The sequence below is a fragment of the Poeciliopsis prolifica genome, unplaced genomic scaffold (assembly GCF_027474105.1).
Source record: "Poeciliopsis prolifica strain line A6 unplaced genomic scaffold, Auburn_PproV2 SCAFFOLD016, whole genome shotgun sequence".
Classification (NCBI taxonomy): domain Eukaryota; kingdom Metazoa; phylum Chordata; class Actinopteri; order Cyprinodontiformes; family Poeciliidae; genus Poeciliopsis; species Poeciliopsis prolifica.
Window position 1 is genome coordinate 3,776,792 of NW_026562391.1, and position 16,715 is coordinate 3,793,506.

A 16,715-nucleotide genomic window follows, 5' to 3' on the forward strand; every position below is an offset into this window, starting at 1 on the left:
GCGGGATAAAATACGGGAGTTTTCCCAGCCAAAACGGGAAACTTGACAGGCATGCAAATTATTTGGGATTTATACATGCTAGGAATGTTTGGTGTTTCGGGAATCATTGTCAAGCAGTTGGATGAAACCCAACAGTCATGATATTTTTACACCCTAAAGCCCAAAAAGATGAAGCTTTCTCTCTCTCTCAATAGAGACTTTCATGGGCAGAAAAACGTAAAATGAACAAAGTCTTAGTTAGCCGAGCAGGTTAACCAAACAGATCAACTTGTTAGCTAGTTAGCTTAAGAAACAAACTGATTACTTTAAGCTGACAAGCTAGTTAGCATATTAATATGGCTAACTCAATAGACCAACCAGCCGACTAGCTTGAAATAGTGTTTGGAAATGCATAAAAGTAGCAAGAATGAGCGTTACGCTCAGAGCTAACACTCAGATCAAAAACATTTGATCTGATTCTACATTGATCTGTTTAAACCGTCTTGTACTTCAGAGGGACTTAATTGAGAAATATGCGCAGCATCTCACTGACTCAGTGGAAGTAGTTTACAGCAAGTTCATTAAAATAGCAATTTATTGCCCAGTACGGCATAATAAAACAGTGTGCTTACTTGTTAAATTACAAAAACTGAACGTGAGAATTTGAAGCTTCAAGAAGAAATGAGATCCTATTCGGGAAGATACTCTGGTTATATCTGCAATTTGTGCCTGTTTTTCCCTTTAGACAGAGTACAAACGAATGCTTCAGCGAGTGCCAAACATGCAATGCTGTAGCGCTTTGAACTTGGCTCTGGTTTGCAACAAGCAAATGATTGACAAAGGGTGACACCTCCGATCCCTGGAGTCCTGCATCGACCAGACAAACATAAAGGCTCTGAAACCCCTTAAGTGGCTTTGACTGCAGCTCGCAGGCTTTGGCCCACTGGGGGATGCTGAGGTCGATGGTTTGAAACTGGCTCACGGGCGTGGAGGCCAATGTTTTGTGTCTTTTAATTCTAAAATACTATAAGCATTTACGAGGAAAAAAACTAAACTTTCAAGTGTCAATGTTGAACATTTCTGCCTCTATTGTTTTATATTTCTGTGTGCAGTCAATCCCTCTTCCCCTCCATCACCTCTTGATTGCCTTCTCTCTCCATGACCAATACACACTTGTTCACACACACAAGTACACACAGACCCCCCCCCCCCCACACACACACACACAATCATTCAGCCATTAGAGCAACAATAACACTACAAGCCTGTTTTGTCGCTTAGCGCTTCATCGCGATCTCCCCTCAGGCATTGACAGCATTGATGGAAGGGTTGATGTGGGGGGTTACACACTCGCTGCCAATCTTGTTGTTGACTTTTTTCTTTGCCTCCACATCAAATATTTGGAATATTTCTTCCTGTTGTTGTTGTTTTTTTGACATCTGCATGCCTTTTTCCAGAAGCGTCCATGATGCAGCGAGCAAAAACCCTTTCTCCAATTAATTGCCTAAATTTTTATACATTTTCAAACATCCAAATTTGCTGATTTGTTTTGACTTGAATTGTTTTTGAGACCAGCCTTCACCATTATGTGAACTAGATAAAAGTCTACGACGACATATCCGGAACGTTTGACCAACTAGTTTGAGCACGGAAAATCTTTGGCCGTCGATTTAATTGAGTTTATGTGCCGATAGCAGCAAGCACTTACCCTGAAAGAGAACATCCCTTGTTCTAGCTAATCATGGTTTTCCAAAGGAGATATGTGTCTGGTGACGTGGTTCGATAGACAAAACTGTTTATGTGCAGGCCAAAAAAAATAAATCGCTTTTGGTATCATGTGACTAGAGCACCTTCTTTCACAAGTCTACAATAGGTGCCGAATGCGTTTGTGGATGCCAGTCGGACTGTAGACCGCTTGGTGCATGGTGTTTATTTTTACCAACAACAAAAGAGAAATCCTACCAACAATTAACCTGACACTACTCCATTTTTGATTACCGAAGTAAGCTGTGTTCAATGTCTTGTTCAGGCTGCAAAGAAAAGAGGTCACAACCTCCTGTTGCCCGTTTACCTTGTCAGGTGATAAGATAAACAGGTTTTTCAAAAGTTTTGGCTTGTTTGTCACAGTGCATTGTGAAAGCGAACCGTATCTACCGTCAGGTGTGAAAACACCCTATGTCTCTGACATGTGTTGTGGCAAAGTGTGAACAGAACGGCTAAAGGTTTCTTTTAGCATTTTTACAACAGCCAGGTTAATGAAGAGAGCCATTACCAATTGTCTTGTCAAGTTACTCTCCCACCTGAGCTGGCAATCTTAGCAGCACCTCCAAAGTTACCATCGTTCTCTTGACTGCTTCTCTTTCCAATGCTATCCTCGCATGACTGTGTCTTAGTAGGTTTGCAGGTGTGCCACACTTTCATTTTGGGATAATGACGTTTTTACTACTAAAATGACCTCGGAAGTATATGAGTCACACTGTTTGGATTTTTACATGTAGAAAAGTAGGAAAGCACATCATTCTTCTTCAAAGACATTTTTTTTTTGCATCTTTACAGCCTGTCAAAATACTGGGTGTCCCATTTTAAATGTTTATGTGCCTTAATTTGTGTATTTTGACAGTAACCAGGATGCGCTCACAGTTTACCTCGTTTATCTCCAGGCAAATCATCGCGGTGCACTGTGAATGCCTTTTCTCTCAGCTGAAATCGTTAGGAGTGTGCATTAATGCAAGACTGCGTGTGCATGCGTAAGTTTTTGCACTTCGGGCCGTTTACTCACACACGTTCCCACTAAGAGACCGCTGCTACTCCAAGTAGGCCGGCTGGTGGCCCCGGGCTGGATTTTGGTTGCAGGCGGGGTGGGGGGGAGGACAGAGTGTACGGCTTTGTCAAGGGCCATCAGTGTCCTTGCTCTACTTACTCTGCATCAACATTTACAGGGTTTATGGCAGTGTGAGTGAGAGGAAGAGACAGACAGTCAGGAAAGCAAGCAGGAAAAAAAGTAAAACATGCTGCCATCAGGGTTTTTGATGTCTGTGTGTGGCGGGGGCTTTGTGTGTGTGTGTGTGTGTGGGATACAAAATGAAAGTGTTTTCATTTTGTGTAATCTTTGGTGTGTATTGTGGTGGTCCTGCGGCTTCGGATACACTGTTGTTGGTTCAGTGCATTCAGAAAAGGCAGAGGTTTCTGTCCTCCCTCTTAGTTATGCGTGTGCGTATACAAGCCAAAGCCTCTGAATGCGTTTTGGACATTTGTTGAGGAGTGACCTAAATCTGTCGGCTGACATTACCTAACAAGAAGGAGCGAGGAAAAGTAAGTCACATTCAAACATGCAGGCACACATTTTTCTGTATACAGAAAGTACAGTGGCTTTAACCTGAGTCATTGTCAGGACTGAATAATTCAAACCTCAAACGTAGCCCTTGAGAAGAGAACTCTTACTACAAATGTCCAATTAGAGACTAACCTTCACTACGCTCTGTGACTCAGCCTGAGAAACTACGGTAATCAAATTTCAAACATTTTGTGCAGCAAAAATATAACTTTTTGAGCCAATACATTTCATTCCTTTATATTATTAAATCTACAAAATTTTATCCAGAATTCATGGTTACTGCAAATTAGAATTAAAAGTAAACTGATTTAGTTTACGTATATATATATATATATATATATACATATATATATATATATATATATATATATATATATATATATATATATATATATATATATATATATATATATATATATATATATATTTATATATATTTATATATATATATATATATATATATATATATATATATATATATATATATTTATATATATATATATATATATATATATATATATATATATATATATATATATATATATATATATTATATATATATATATATATATATATATTATATATATATATATATATATATATATATATATTTATATATTATATATATATATATATATATATATATATATATATATATATATATATATATATATAATATATATATATATATATATATATATTTTTTTTTTTTTTTTTTCCCAGCTCTGAAACAAATTAAGATATCACTTAACATATATAATTTTTTTTCTCTTGACTGCTTCTCTTCCCAATGCTATCCTCGCATCCCGATTGTGGCTAAAATTTTGAATCGGTTACACAAAAACAAATTCATTTTGGCAAAACAAAAGTTAGTCAAGCTCATTATGAAAACACAATTTCCCATTACAACTAAAACCTTGGCAGAAAAACCTCCCGTCAAGCATTAGCAGATGACGGGCACTCAGACTTTGCTCTGATTGCCCATTTAACATCATGCCACAGCCACCCACAGTGCTTAGGTTCAGACTTTGACTTGGCCACTTTTTTCTGAGAATTTCAAAACAGGCTTCACTTGAGCTCAACATCCTGAATTGATGACTGGCGATTCTTCTTCTCTATTTTCTGCTGTGGTTGTGGCTCCGGTCTGAACACGTAACTTAAGTTCTGTTGATCCTCCAGGTCCAGCAGTGATCAGCTCTGGGCGTGGTCAGTGACGTCATGAGTTGAAAACTGATATATTATCTGTTTGGTTTGATTGGTGATCCGAAACATTGAAGTGAGTTAGAAGGAGTTGCAACCTTTAATCAAGATGATAGGTAATTTAGTGTGGAGCTCCTTGTTGCCTCAGTTTGTCGGTTTAAGCCAGTTTTGTGTCGTTTTTATTGACATGTTTTTCTATTTCCCCTTCTTGTTTATTCGATGTTATTTTGCGCCTCCTTCCCTCTGTTGCCAGAACCCCTGCTGGGTCGCTCTCTGACTGTTTCCATTTAGTTAATCAGTCTCACCTGTTCCTTGTAGCAATAATCACCTTTCCCATATATTCCTTCCTTGTCATTCATTATCTCATGCCCCCTGTTGTTTATGATGTTGTGCTGAACTCCTAAACCATCCCCTCATTTTGCTTTATTTTGTCATTTTTGTGCTCTTCCCAGCTGTTTACTTGTTTGGTTTTCCTCCCTGCGTCCCCTCTGTTTGCCTTATCATTTGTGATTTTTTTTTCTTTTTTCCGTTTATTGTTTCATCTTCTTCTCCCAGCCTGTGTTTGGGCTCTTCGACACCAAAGCCATGACATACAAAGCCAGCGACATCTCCTGGGCGCTTTAGAGGAAATGGCTGTGTGTAAACAAATGGACTTAATTGCACATGATCCCACACACGGAGTCAAACCACCTCAGTGATGGCAGCGCTTTAAAGTGAGATACAACGAAGCAGCGCCGTCGTGTTCAGTATGAATTTATTTGTGCTTTAGAAAATAACAGTTGGCTTATTACACTGTGCCTGATTTATTTTTGTGCTGCAGTTTTCTGGTCTTACTCGAGGGCTGAGGCTCTGAGTCGCTCTTTAGCAGCTGCTTGATATTCAACCATTACTGAGTGGCAAAGCCGGCCCAAAACGTGTTCGAACCAAGCGGCTGCTTACGGCCCACATATTTTTGATTTGTCATATTTATTGACAAAACCAAAATTTAATTTGATTAAACAGTTTCAGCATAAATAATTACTTTTTTTAACTTTAATTTAGGATTAAAAGAATTCAGACATTTACTTTGTAGAAGTGCAAACTGCTAGTTGAGTTCGCATAGTTAAAATCTATGCGACTTTCATCTTTTATTTGTGTTTGATTTTGATTTGTTCACATGTCGTTCTTAGCCAGCAATATCCAGTTATCCGTAATGCTAATCAAGCTCATTAAACTTGGCCGTCTGGAGTGAAGCGGTGTTAGTGGCGGAGATGCACTTAACAGGTCAAGGGGACCCGAATAAAAGTTTGACCCAGGGCCACATAAAAGGTTTGTCCACCCCTGCTGAGAGGGTAACAGATTGCTGTGCAGCTGCGCTAACTAACCACTGAGATAACAAAATTGCCTCATCAACAAAGTTGTCAGAACAACAACAAAACTTTACACAAAAGAAAAAGGGGGGATGTAGAAAGTTGCAAGAGTAATTACTCTACAACTCTGACTTACATCGTGTAACGAAGGCAAAAGAATAAAAATAAAGCCTTATTTTGTTCAGTGAGCTAGCTGTACAGGTGGGTTCAGAATAGCAGCAGCCGAACATCACTTATCAATGGAAAAGGTGTGTTGAAAATAGTAACTGAAGAGTTCAGTCAATGAGGTCGGTCACAAAGGATGTGAAACAGGTGGGTTCGATTTAAGGACGAAGACAACAGATGCTGATCATAGTTGGGTTTTTTTTTTCTTCCCTAAAAGCCTGAATAAAATGACAAACAACTTTGAGGCTACTCACCTGAAATGATCTGAAATATGGAAATCTGTTAATCATCAATGTTACCACTGTGTATTTTTATAAAAATATCATGCAGACTGTATTGTACTGTAAAGTCGTAGGAAATTTGTCATCAAAATCTCTACTTATAATTTGTATTCAGTCTAACCAAGTCAAGTCTTTCTTAACCAACATTCGGGTCTCTTGGTTTGTCATACCTATGAACAATAGTTTTAAATGGATTTAGGTGTCGACATTAGGATCCCCACAACATTGGTGACTTAATATCCTGATCAGGGAACCTTGAAAAGCATCTGAAATATTATGGAGCCCAACTACTGTTGTTCAAATGCAACATACATTAAATGGCTTCAACTTAACCTTCCTTTGGTGTCTTTCTTTCTCTTTTCCTCTCTCTTTACTTCTGTAGTTTTAATTCACTCCTGAGAACAAAACACAGCAGGCAGACAGGCAGGAAGCAGCAGAGTTGGTCTTTCAAAGTAAAGTCTAATGTTTCACGATGTTTAAATTCACTTCAATCTCTCATTATGGTTTGTATGAGTGTGCAAATTATCTACCTACCTATCTATCTATCTATCTATCTATCTATCTATCTATCTATCTATCTATCTATCTATCTATCTATCTATCTATCTATCTATCTATCTATCTATCTATCTATCTATCTATCTATCTATCTATCTATCTATCTATCTATCTATCTATCTATCTATCTATCTATCTATCTATCTATCTATCTATCTATCTGTCTGACATTTATTTGCAAAAATATATTTATATGTATATTTGCAAAAAACAAAAAGCATCACAAAGCTGCTGACAGATACTTTTTGCATTGCACTATCTATCACACATTGTTCACAACCGAGCTCTGCCCCTAATTTATGTATTTATTATTTATTTTACAATTATCTGTTCGTGTCATAACTTCCACCTGAAGCTATGTGCTTCACCCCTCGGCTCCAGCCGGGACCTCAGGGATGATGTTTTCGCCTCATTAGAATCAGGCTCTGATCCCCAGGAGGACCACAGCCAGCCATTGACAAGGTCAAAGGTTATACAAGTAAAAAGTTCTAATTAGGTAACAAAAAACATGGACGACATGGACACACGCTGCCGCTCCTCCAGCCATGTTGCTTGCTTCTTCTCCGGCCACACTGCGGCGGCGCGCTGATTAGCATGCTAAGCAGGAAGAAGAAACGCAATCCGGCGCATGTCGTAGTTTAGCCTCTATCTGCCGTTCTGTCTGAGGCCAAGAGTTCAGTCTATATTCAGGAATCATATTACTGTTGTTCTCTTGTAGCTCATTCGCCTGCATCCCTTATGCTCCCCCCTCATGAAGCTGCCCTGGGATCACCCTCGCCTCTAGTCAGCTGTTTACCTTGTTACGCCCGCTGTGGATGAGGCCGGCTCTGCAGCATCATTTATTTAGGATTAATGAAAAGTGGCCTAAACTGAGTGTAGCCGTCTGCCTCTGCACAGGAGTGTGTGTGTGTGTGTGTGTGGGTGAGAGAGAGGGAGACGGAGATGGTGTGATGGTGGGAGATTAAGGCTCTTTCATGGGTCAGCGGCCAGTTTCGCCTCTGGCTAATTGTGGACTTAAAACACAAACTCTCTCTGATAACGCTCTCACTCCCTCCCAGACAAAATAGAGGCGGCGTATCTCTTCCTCGCTCCCCTTTCCCTCTGTCTTTCTCCTTGAGACTGCCCTGCGCCGTCGCCATGGCAGCAGCAGATTGAGTGATTTTTCACTGCACGGATTGTTCAATTGTTATCTCTGTTTTTTTTGTTTTTTTCTTGCTCTCTGCCTCTCCCTGTTATTCCGTCTCCCTTCCTGCTCTGCCATGTTGTTTCACGTGCATCCATTTCATTTTCTGTGTGGGTTACCGATCATCCTGCATGAGCTCGCACGCGCGCACGCGCACTCTCTCACACACACACACACACACACACACACACACACACACACACACACACACACACACACACACACACACACACACACACACACACACACACACAAACAGAAGAGAATGCAGCTCTTCACTCTCATTTTTTACCGATGCTCTCTCTCTGTCTCCCTCTCCAGGGTCTCAAATTGCAGCTGCTGGCGTAAAGTCCCAGCTCTTCCTGCTCAGCATGGCCGCGTCCCTGTGGTGCATGGCAGTGGGTGTTCTCACCCTGGCTCAGGTCGCCCCCTCTGGTCAAGGTAAGTTTGATCATAAGAAAAAGTAAATAAATTAAAAAAACGTAGCGGTGAAAAGGAAATTCAAAGTGCTAAAATTAGAGGGAAAATGTTTGCGTTGTTATTCTGATGTGCTCTGTCACCAGAAAATTTCACTTTACTGAGTCTGGGAAAGGTTGAGTAGTGAATGGAAACAGCTGAAAAGCTCATATAGACACTCCATTTCCACTCACAAAGGTTTAAAAGCAATGCAATGTTCTCGCTGTCAAGCTGATTTTCTTTGGACACAGTCTCGGTCACATCTCTTTATATCTGTGTAAAGTTAGATTCCTTACAAGACTTTATGTTTTTCTGATCCCTCAGAATAGGATCAAATTACAATTTTTATCTTCCATTTACAAGCGGAGCTGGTTTTGCTAAGAATCAGCCAATTCCAATAATCATCTCAATGATTAGTGCATTGTAAGTTTGGCTTCAGTTATTACCTTTAAACCCATTTCATGACATTACAAAAGGCAAACTGTTTCAGTAAAGACCCGCTCAGTCATTTATTCAGTCAGTCGGCGCTGTGATGAGCTCAGCCTGTTTTTTTTACCACACAAGTGAATCAGAACTGTGACCAAAAAAAAAAAAAAAAAAACTTGTAATCCGGGACTAAAACTGTGACATTGAGATGTTATTTTTGCCTAACTTCTCATTGGCACTGTTTACATTAACATTCACAAGTGTCCGCCATCCCATTCATACCAATTACTGTGTCACTATAATAATTGATGTTCTGTGGTTATGTAAAGCAATGCAGGAGGAAGTGGACGTGGTTGAAAAGCTTGGTTTTCTACACATAATCCGTTGCATCAGTACAGTAATAACAAGTTGCTATTATGATGAAACCCACTGTCAAACTCTAAGTCAGTCCAGAGTTATTTTCTCAAAGACTTTTGGGTTCTTGAGCTTTTAAAAGGTATTTGAATGAACCCTGTCGTGAATGAAAGCACCTGAAAGTCCAAACTTTCCACAAACAATTACTTATGATTTTGCTGACCCTCCACTGTTATAAGATCTGTGGATCAGGTCAGTTGATCCTGGTAACCTCAGCACAGATCAGTCAGTCACATTCATTTATAAAGTAACTTAAAAACAACAATTACTGTACAGCAAGCAAAGTAAAACATCACAATTGGGTTCATTTAAAGGAGTAACAAAGAAAAAAAAGAGAAGAAAACAGATATATTTTAGGTGAATAGATGCCTCTAAAATATCTCGCTTTGTTCAAAAGGGCAGGGGATAAACATGTGTTTCTAAATGAAACAAAAACAAAATAACAAAATGACAGAAGTGCATAAAAATGAGCTTACAGCTCAGAGCGTGACGTGGTGAGCTGTTCAGCACCGTGGACAGCGACGCGACACGGCCTTTCTGGACCGAACCTCAAGAGCCAGGCTCCCTGCCATGTGCGCGCGATACTGGAGCCGATGTGGGAAACTGAATTACGGCAACGATAATGGGATTTTCTCCTGACATGTAAAGATTCACTTTGCACAGGTCATGTTACAGTACGGCCAATGGCGTAAACACCGGGGGTTTCAGGGGAGGAGGAGAAACCCCCCGGGGGGGGGGGGTGTTCGGAAAAGTCTAGAATTTCCCCCCCAAAGAAATCATGAAAAAAAAACTTGTATTTAAACAATATCAATATAAAAAAGTCATAGAGACAAAGAAAGAAGTAAATCTGCCATTCATCTAAGAAAAAAATAAGAATAATTTTTTTATGTCCCCCCCATTATTGTTAGAACAATGGTTCAGTCCAAAGTGTGGGCGGAGCAACGGCAGCGCTGCTGGAGTGAGGAGCTAGCTGTTAGCTGTTAGCTGTTGCTCCGCAGCACAAATGACAGACCCTCCTGTAAGTAAATACTTAAAGCAAAAGACACGTAACACGTTTTATGTCATTTCCCTGCTCAATAGACAACACATTGACAATAAAAATCAGCCCGCAGCTCGTTATTTCATTACTTTGGCTGAGTCATGATGAGCTGCCACCTTGTGCCTTGGAAATCAAAACTAGTAAAACTGCTACATTGCTTCCATAGACTTGGCTTCTTTTTATGGAGCCAGTATTTTAATTATATTTATCTCTCTAACTCTTACTTTAATAAGAAGAGTTTCAAACTCTGGAGGGAGCGGCTGAGCATTAGCCGACAGCTGTGTATGGGACAGAGAGCAGAGGAGCTGCTGCTGCTGTTGGCAGTTAAAAGTAACTGCCATCTTCAACATGGAGCCCTTAAAACCACAGAATAAAACCTGGATATTTTTCTAGAGAACTCTGGTGCTGATGACCTTTAAGTTTAAGTTATGATACATCCCAGATATTCAATTCCTACATATTTATAGGTTTTCAGCCATCCAGGACAAGAACCCATCAAAATAAATAATAATAAAAAAGTTTAAAGCAACTTAAGTTATCATTTAAATAACACATGGCTTGTATCGAGAACCACTGCGATAAATCAATATTTATGAGGAATTTTATTAAGTGGAGTTCCTTATTAAATGTTATTTTTATTTAGAGCCTTAAGATTTTGTAAAGATGTAGCGGAGATTAGATCTGTGACGCTGAACCAAACTCATAACTAACATCTGAGTCTTAGTTTGACTTCTATGGATCTCAACAGGTTGTAAGAAAAACACTTGTTACTCATTGCTACTTTCTAGTCATTTTTGATGTTACAGCTTGAACACACACACCCACACACACGCACACACAAAACTTAAACCACATTTTACTGTAAATTTAGCGACCCCTCCCAAAATTGCTCTTAAAAAATGTCCCTGTTTATGGTCTCCCCCAATAATGAGATGGGATTACGCCCTTGAATACGGCTCTTGTATTAACTTGCCAAACTGTTTTGTTTTCACCACCTTCTGACAGAAGAGTCCTTCATTCTGTCACAAAAAAACAACAAAAAACTAATAAACCTATTACATCTGATGACATGTAGAATCCAAAGTGCAGTTACAGTCCAGGGCATGTTGTTTAAAAAATTAAATAAAATTATATTCATTAAGAGCCTGATTTGTGGGGCCAACATTGATCTTTGCAGGGTTTGAATTAGGCAATCCGAGCAAATTGTTACAGCATCCACAGGGGAATCATTAGCGTGTATCAATATTCCCAGGCATGGTAATTAATGACTGATGAAATCAGAACAGGTAATTAAAAGGAACTGGCTCAATTTCTCATGCAAATGTCTCTTTAGCATGAATATTGGTGCTCCTCTTGTAGCGTAGAACCAAAATAAACCGACACAAAACGCCTGCAATAAGCCCGAAGTTCTGTAGTAAAATCAAATGTCAAAACATGGCTAAAAATGAACATATTTATTGAAAAAGTTGATTTGTGATGCCATACTAGTTTTATTTAAATCACATTTTATACATTTTTAACTTAAATCCTGCATTCTGGTATTCAAGTGTAACAAAAAGTACAACCAGTCACTCTTTACCAGTCATTGATATTCATTACTGAAAAAGCTCAAATTTGCCATGATTTATTCATATCATATCCTCAGATGGGAAAAAAAAGAAAAAAAAAAGCTTAAGTATTTGCTTTACCTGGAGCAGGAACATTTATCACAGGCCCCCAAAAAGTGATTCCAAAAAGGCTGCATATACACCTATTAGAGCATCTCACACTAAAGGCTCAGAAACTGACGGGAGCACTAAAGTGTGGATAAAAAGAGGCGTGACGGATGCATTTTATCAGGCTTGGAAGGCGAGTGGCAGCTCATCCAGTGAGAACCAAGCTGGAATTTCAATGTGGATTTCATCTTTAAAGCTTGATACGCAGTCTCGGGGCGTTGCAGCCTTCCCTCCGTCGGTTTTAAGTAAAGTGTCACATGAATTGACTTGGGAAAAGAATCCATTACCCTTGAACCTTTACATAGTTTTCATATTGCAACAAGAATTTTCTGTGTATTTCGTTGGGATTCTGCGTAATAAACCAACGTGAAGAAGTGCATAGGGAAAGAGACCAGCCTTGTTTCGTGCCGTCCATCATTGTCATCAACTCTGATCAGCTTCTTTTTTCCTGCTTAAGGAAAACATCACCGCAGCCCAATGCTGCCACCGCCAGGGTTTCTTTGACGCATCGTAGGTCTTCCTCTCCACAGCTACCGCGTGCATGTCATCGCAATTAAATTTGTGAGTCAGCAACCTTTGAAATTTGAAGAGCGATTACTAAAGACGTTTCGAATTACAACAAGAAACATGACCCTTCGATTAAAAAAAAAATATCCTCGGTTTTCATGCTAAAAACTGGCATTTTAAAGAGTTTAACGCTGCAGTATAAACACATTGAGCGCTAAAACGTGTCTGATTGTATGCCGCCCAAAAGAGCAATTATGACTTAAGCTTGTTAGCAGTTTATTTTTATGCAAACTACAGGCTAAAGGTTTAGTTTTGAGACGTCTTAGTCTTTATTACAACAAAGTGTTTTAATGTATCCTCTTTGCAAGCAATGCTGAATATTTAATGTTGTGCTTCGGAGTGGGCCTTTACGTTTCTGTCACAAGCAGATATTTACAACTTTGTGGCATCTTTAAAACCGACTTTATTTTCTCTCTCTCTCACTAAAAGATTATTTTATTGCAACGAAAACAACGTCGCTGCATCCCTCCCCTGTTTACGGAAACTGGTTGCCAGACTCTTAAAGAGGTTTCTCCAACAGTTGAACCTCACAATGTTCACCATTAACATCAGTCTGACTTCTACTAAAGTGCCAAACATGCTGTTGTTCAAACTCTGCTGGCAAAAAACAAAAACAAAAAAAAACTGGCTTTGGTCCAGCATTTTTTGCTAATTTTAGACCTATATTTTCACCCGGCCCCCAAGTCTTGGGGAGTACCGCAGGGCTCTGTGCTTGAGCCCCTGCTTTTCGTTATTAATTTATTGGCTCTCGGTACGATTTTTTTTTTTTGTCAACAACGTCCTTTCATTTTTTATGCTGACGACTGCCAAGTTTATTTTCCTTTCCTGTTCAACCTCTTCTGAACTGCCTCGGCCACATGAGAGGGGATGAAGGGCACTCGGGTTTCTTACATTTATTGAAAGCAGTATCGACTCCTGCCTCAAAGTTGAGTCAATCCAATTGTCAAATCCTGCTTTTGTTTTTCACCCGAATTAATTATTTTCTTCCAAGACCACCACACCTAGGGCGAGCATTTAGATTTCCGTATATCTCTTTAAATTAGTCTAAACCATTCACAGTTGGCAAGAAATGCTGCTGCAAGATTTCTAAATGATTTCTAACACGACTCCAGATTTAATGTCTCGTCACTGGCTCCCTGTCCACTTTACAATGTGTTTTGAGATAACTTTACTTGCTTTCAAAAGTTTAAATGGCATTCCCATCTTTTTGAAAATCTCTTGTATAGCTCGTCACCCACTCTGAGATTAGCTCGTCCCATGTATTAACTATCCCCTACACCTCATCCAGAATCAGTTGCTCCTGATAAGTTGTCAAATTAGCTCCTTATAAAACTTAGCTGTTGCTTACTGCTTTTAAATCTTGCTTAAAAGTAATTTTTGCTCTGTGGTTTTAATCATTCTTTGCATTATTCTAAATTTGTTTTTTTTATGTTCTCCTCCTCTGTTATTTTGTTATCATTGTGCAGCTGTTTGGTCAGTGGTAATCGCTGTTTTTAAATGTCTTTTTACAAGACATTTAAAGATGTCATAAAAAAAAAGAAAATCCAAAATGACTAAACATTTGGACAGGACCTCCAAAAACTCTGTTTTTTACACTTAATAAAAAATACCTCTGGCTGCCATCTTTAGACGCTGTGCATCATGAAGCGTTGCACTGGTTTCATGAGTCATGCTCAGTATTTTTCATTTGTTCTTCTGTCTCAGTTTCCATTAAGCTTAGGACATGAAGAAAAAAATGGTCAAAGAAATGGTGAGCTTCAAGTGTTTCGAGGGAATAATGAGCCTCTTTTAAGGCATTATGAAGATGTTTATTCATTTACGTCCATGTTTTTCCATCTTCTTGTGCTGCGTCTGTATTTAAAAACATCTTGTTTTAGGACCTTTGCGACAGACATTTTTAGAATTAAAATAGTTCAATTAAAATAGTTCAAATAATTGATAACCGATCATGATTTAGATTTTTTTCCCCATGTCTTTCTACATTCCCCCCCATACATTCCTCTGCCATGGCGCTCTTTGCTTACTCTCTCTCTCTCTCTCTGTCTCTCTCTGTCCCATGCAGCCATGTCTCGGGCCGCCATGCCGTTCGGGCTGCTGCGCAGGGAGTTGGCGTGCGAGGGCTACCCGATAGAGCTGCGCTGCCCAGGAAGTGATGTTGTGATGGTGGAGACAGCCAATTACGGACGCACCGACGACAAGATCTGTGACGCGGACCCCTTCCAGATGGAGAACACACAGTGTTACCTTCCTGATGCCCTAAAGATCATGTCCCAGAGGTTCGTATCCGCTGAGCTGTGTGATTTGTTCGTTCGGCAAGGAAAATAATGTTCACTGCCTCTCTTACCTTATGTCGCGCCGCAAACAAGAACTGTCTGTTTCGTGTTGGCATCTGGTTTGACAGGCCAACTGAAAATAGCACAAAACTGCAAAGTGAAATCCAAAAATCCGATGCGGTTTTCAAATGTTCTTACTCTTCGTAGGGAAAATTCTGAAATTTAGGGCACATGCATTCGGCTTCTAGAGGAAATCCAGTGCAAGCAAGTGCCTTACAGGGTATCTGTGATGTAAAATTGACATTTTGCAGGTTTTTGCATCTCAACTACTTCTAAAAACAGGCAAAGCAAAAAAACAAACAAACAAACAAAAAAACAAAAAAAAAAAAAAACACCCAGCTATTTTTTTAAATGAAAAAAAATTATGTTTTTTTGGTATCTCCCAGGTGTTAATCCACAATCAACAGGCACAGTAACATTACCTAGCAACCCCAGCTGGGCTCCAGCACCTTTTGTCAGCTGGTTTTACCACTGCATGCACTGTACAATGGCTGCTGGAAAAAATAAGTGTTTTGTTGTTGACCTACCATTCAGAAACCACTTACTGGATTCTCATTGGTTGTGCATGAGGCTCCATTAATGCTTTTCAAAGGTTCACGGTTATAAAATCCCGTGTCTGTTTTCAGCTATTTTAGTTAAGTTGGGGTGAAGTGGGGGTGGCCAGCAGCAGCTTATTTGGATTTAAAGTGACAGGAGCCTCTAAAACAGTTCGTTATGACAGGAGCTCACAGTAGATAGAACTGACCAAAGTTCAGGCTGAAATTGAATTCAGAATTTGAAAGAGAACTTGAGAATGGATGTTCACATATTATCGCCATCTAACCTGAGTTTGAGTTACTGCCCAAACTGTTTGCCCGTTTCACACATACATGAATTTGACTTTTGTTATTTGGCCTCACTTTACAGCTGCTAGAGTTTCACCTCATCTCCAAAGGAGTTTTTCAAAGTTTGGAATCGTATTCGTGAAAATTTTTGAAAATTTCTTTTCATATGACCATCTGTGAGGTCAGACACTGTTGTTGGATAAGAAGTCTCTTCGCTTTAATTCGTCACTACAGTCATCTGTCAGGCCATCTTTATGGACCTTGCTTATATTTGAACATTAAGGAGCGATTTTTAAACTGTTCCCACAAAGTGAGGTGCATGAAATCTTATTAAATTTATTGGTGTGCTGAGGAATTAACATTTCCTTTCAGAAATGTTAATTCCTGAAAACAAACCAGACTTTTTTTTTTTTTTTACAAATGTTTATTGATGGTTTACACAAAAGTGATCGAAAGACCAAACTGAATAGTTTCAACCCCATGTTTTTTGGTAATAAGAAAGAATAACATATTCACTCTCCAGATCTGATCCAAAGGTCCTCCAGCTGTATTTACATCTGAAGGGGGTTCTACAAACACTTCACTGAGTGGGGCTCTACACAAATAGTGCATGCCACACTTTTCAGACTTTTTAAAAATGATTCAAAACTTCAAAAACTATGTATTTTCTTTTCTATGTGACGCAGTTATACGCAACTTTCTGTCACTGTAAAAAAAAAAACACTCAATTTTGTTTCCATATCATGACAAAATATTTTAAAAAAGCATCAAAGAGACATTTAAGCAACGCCAGATATTCTGCAAAGTATGACCTTGTTATTTAAATGTGTGAGGGCATTCTGGATGGAAGCAGGTCAACTATTTAACGCAATTACTGGTTTGTGCGCAGCGT

The 16,715-nt window shown here is 39.2% G+C and overlaps 1 protein-coding gene across 4 annotated transcripts in view; it reads left to right on the top strand.

Moving 5' to 3' along the window:
* LOC129367295 (adhesion G protein-coupled receptor L1-like) overlaps positions 1-16,715 on the top strand; it is a 49,836-nt gene that overhangs the window by 7,914 nt on the left and 25,207 nt on the right. For 3 of the 4 annotated variants that reach the window (XM_055041633.1, XM_055041634.1, XM_055041635.1), the window contains exons 2-3: positions 8,371-8,490; positions 14,729-14,942. In XM_055041633.1, coding sequence (XP_054897608.1) covers positions 8,421-8,490; positions 14,729-14,942 — 284 coding nt within the window. In that variant the 5' untranslated portion in view covers positions 8,371-8,420. Of the gene's footprint in view, positions 1-8,370; positions 8,491-10,283; positions 10,364-14,728; positions 14,943-16,715 lie in introns of those variants that run through there. The other variant, XM_055041636.1, reaches the window with a different exon arrangement.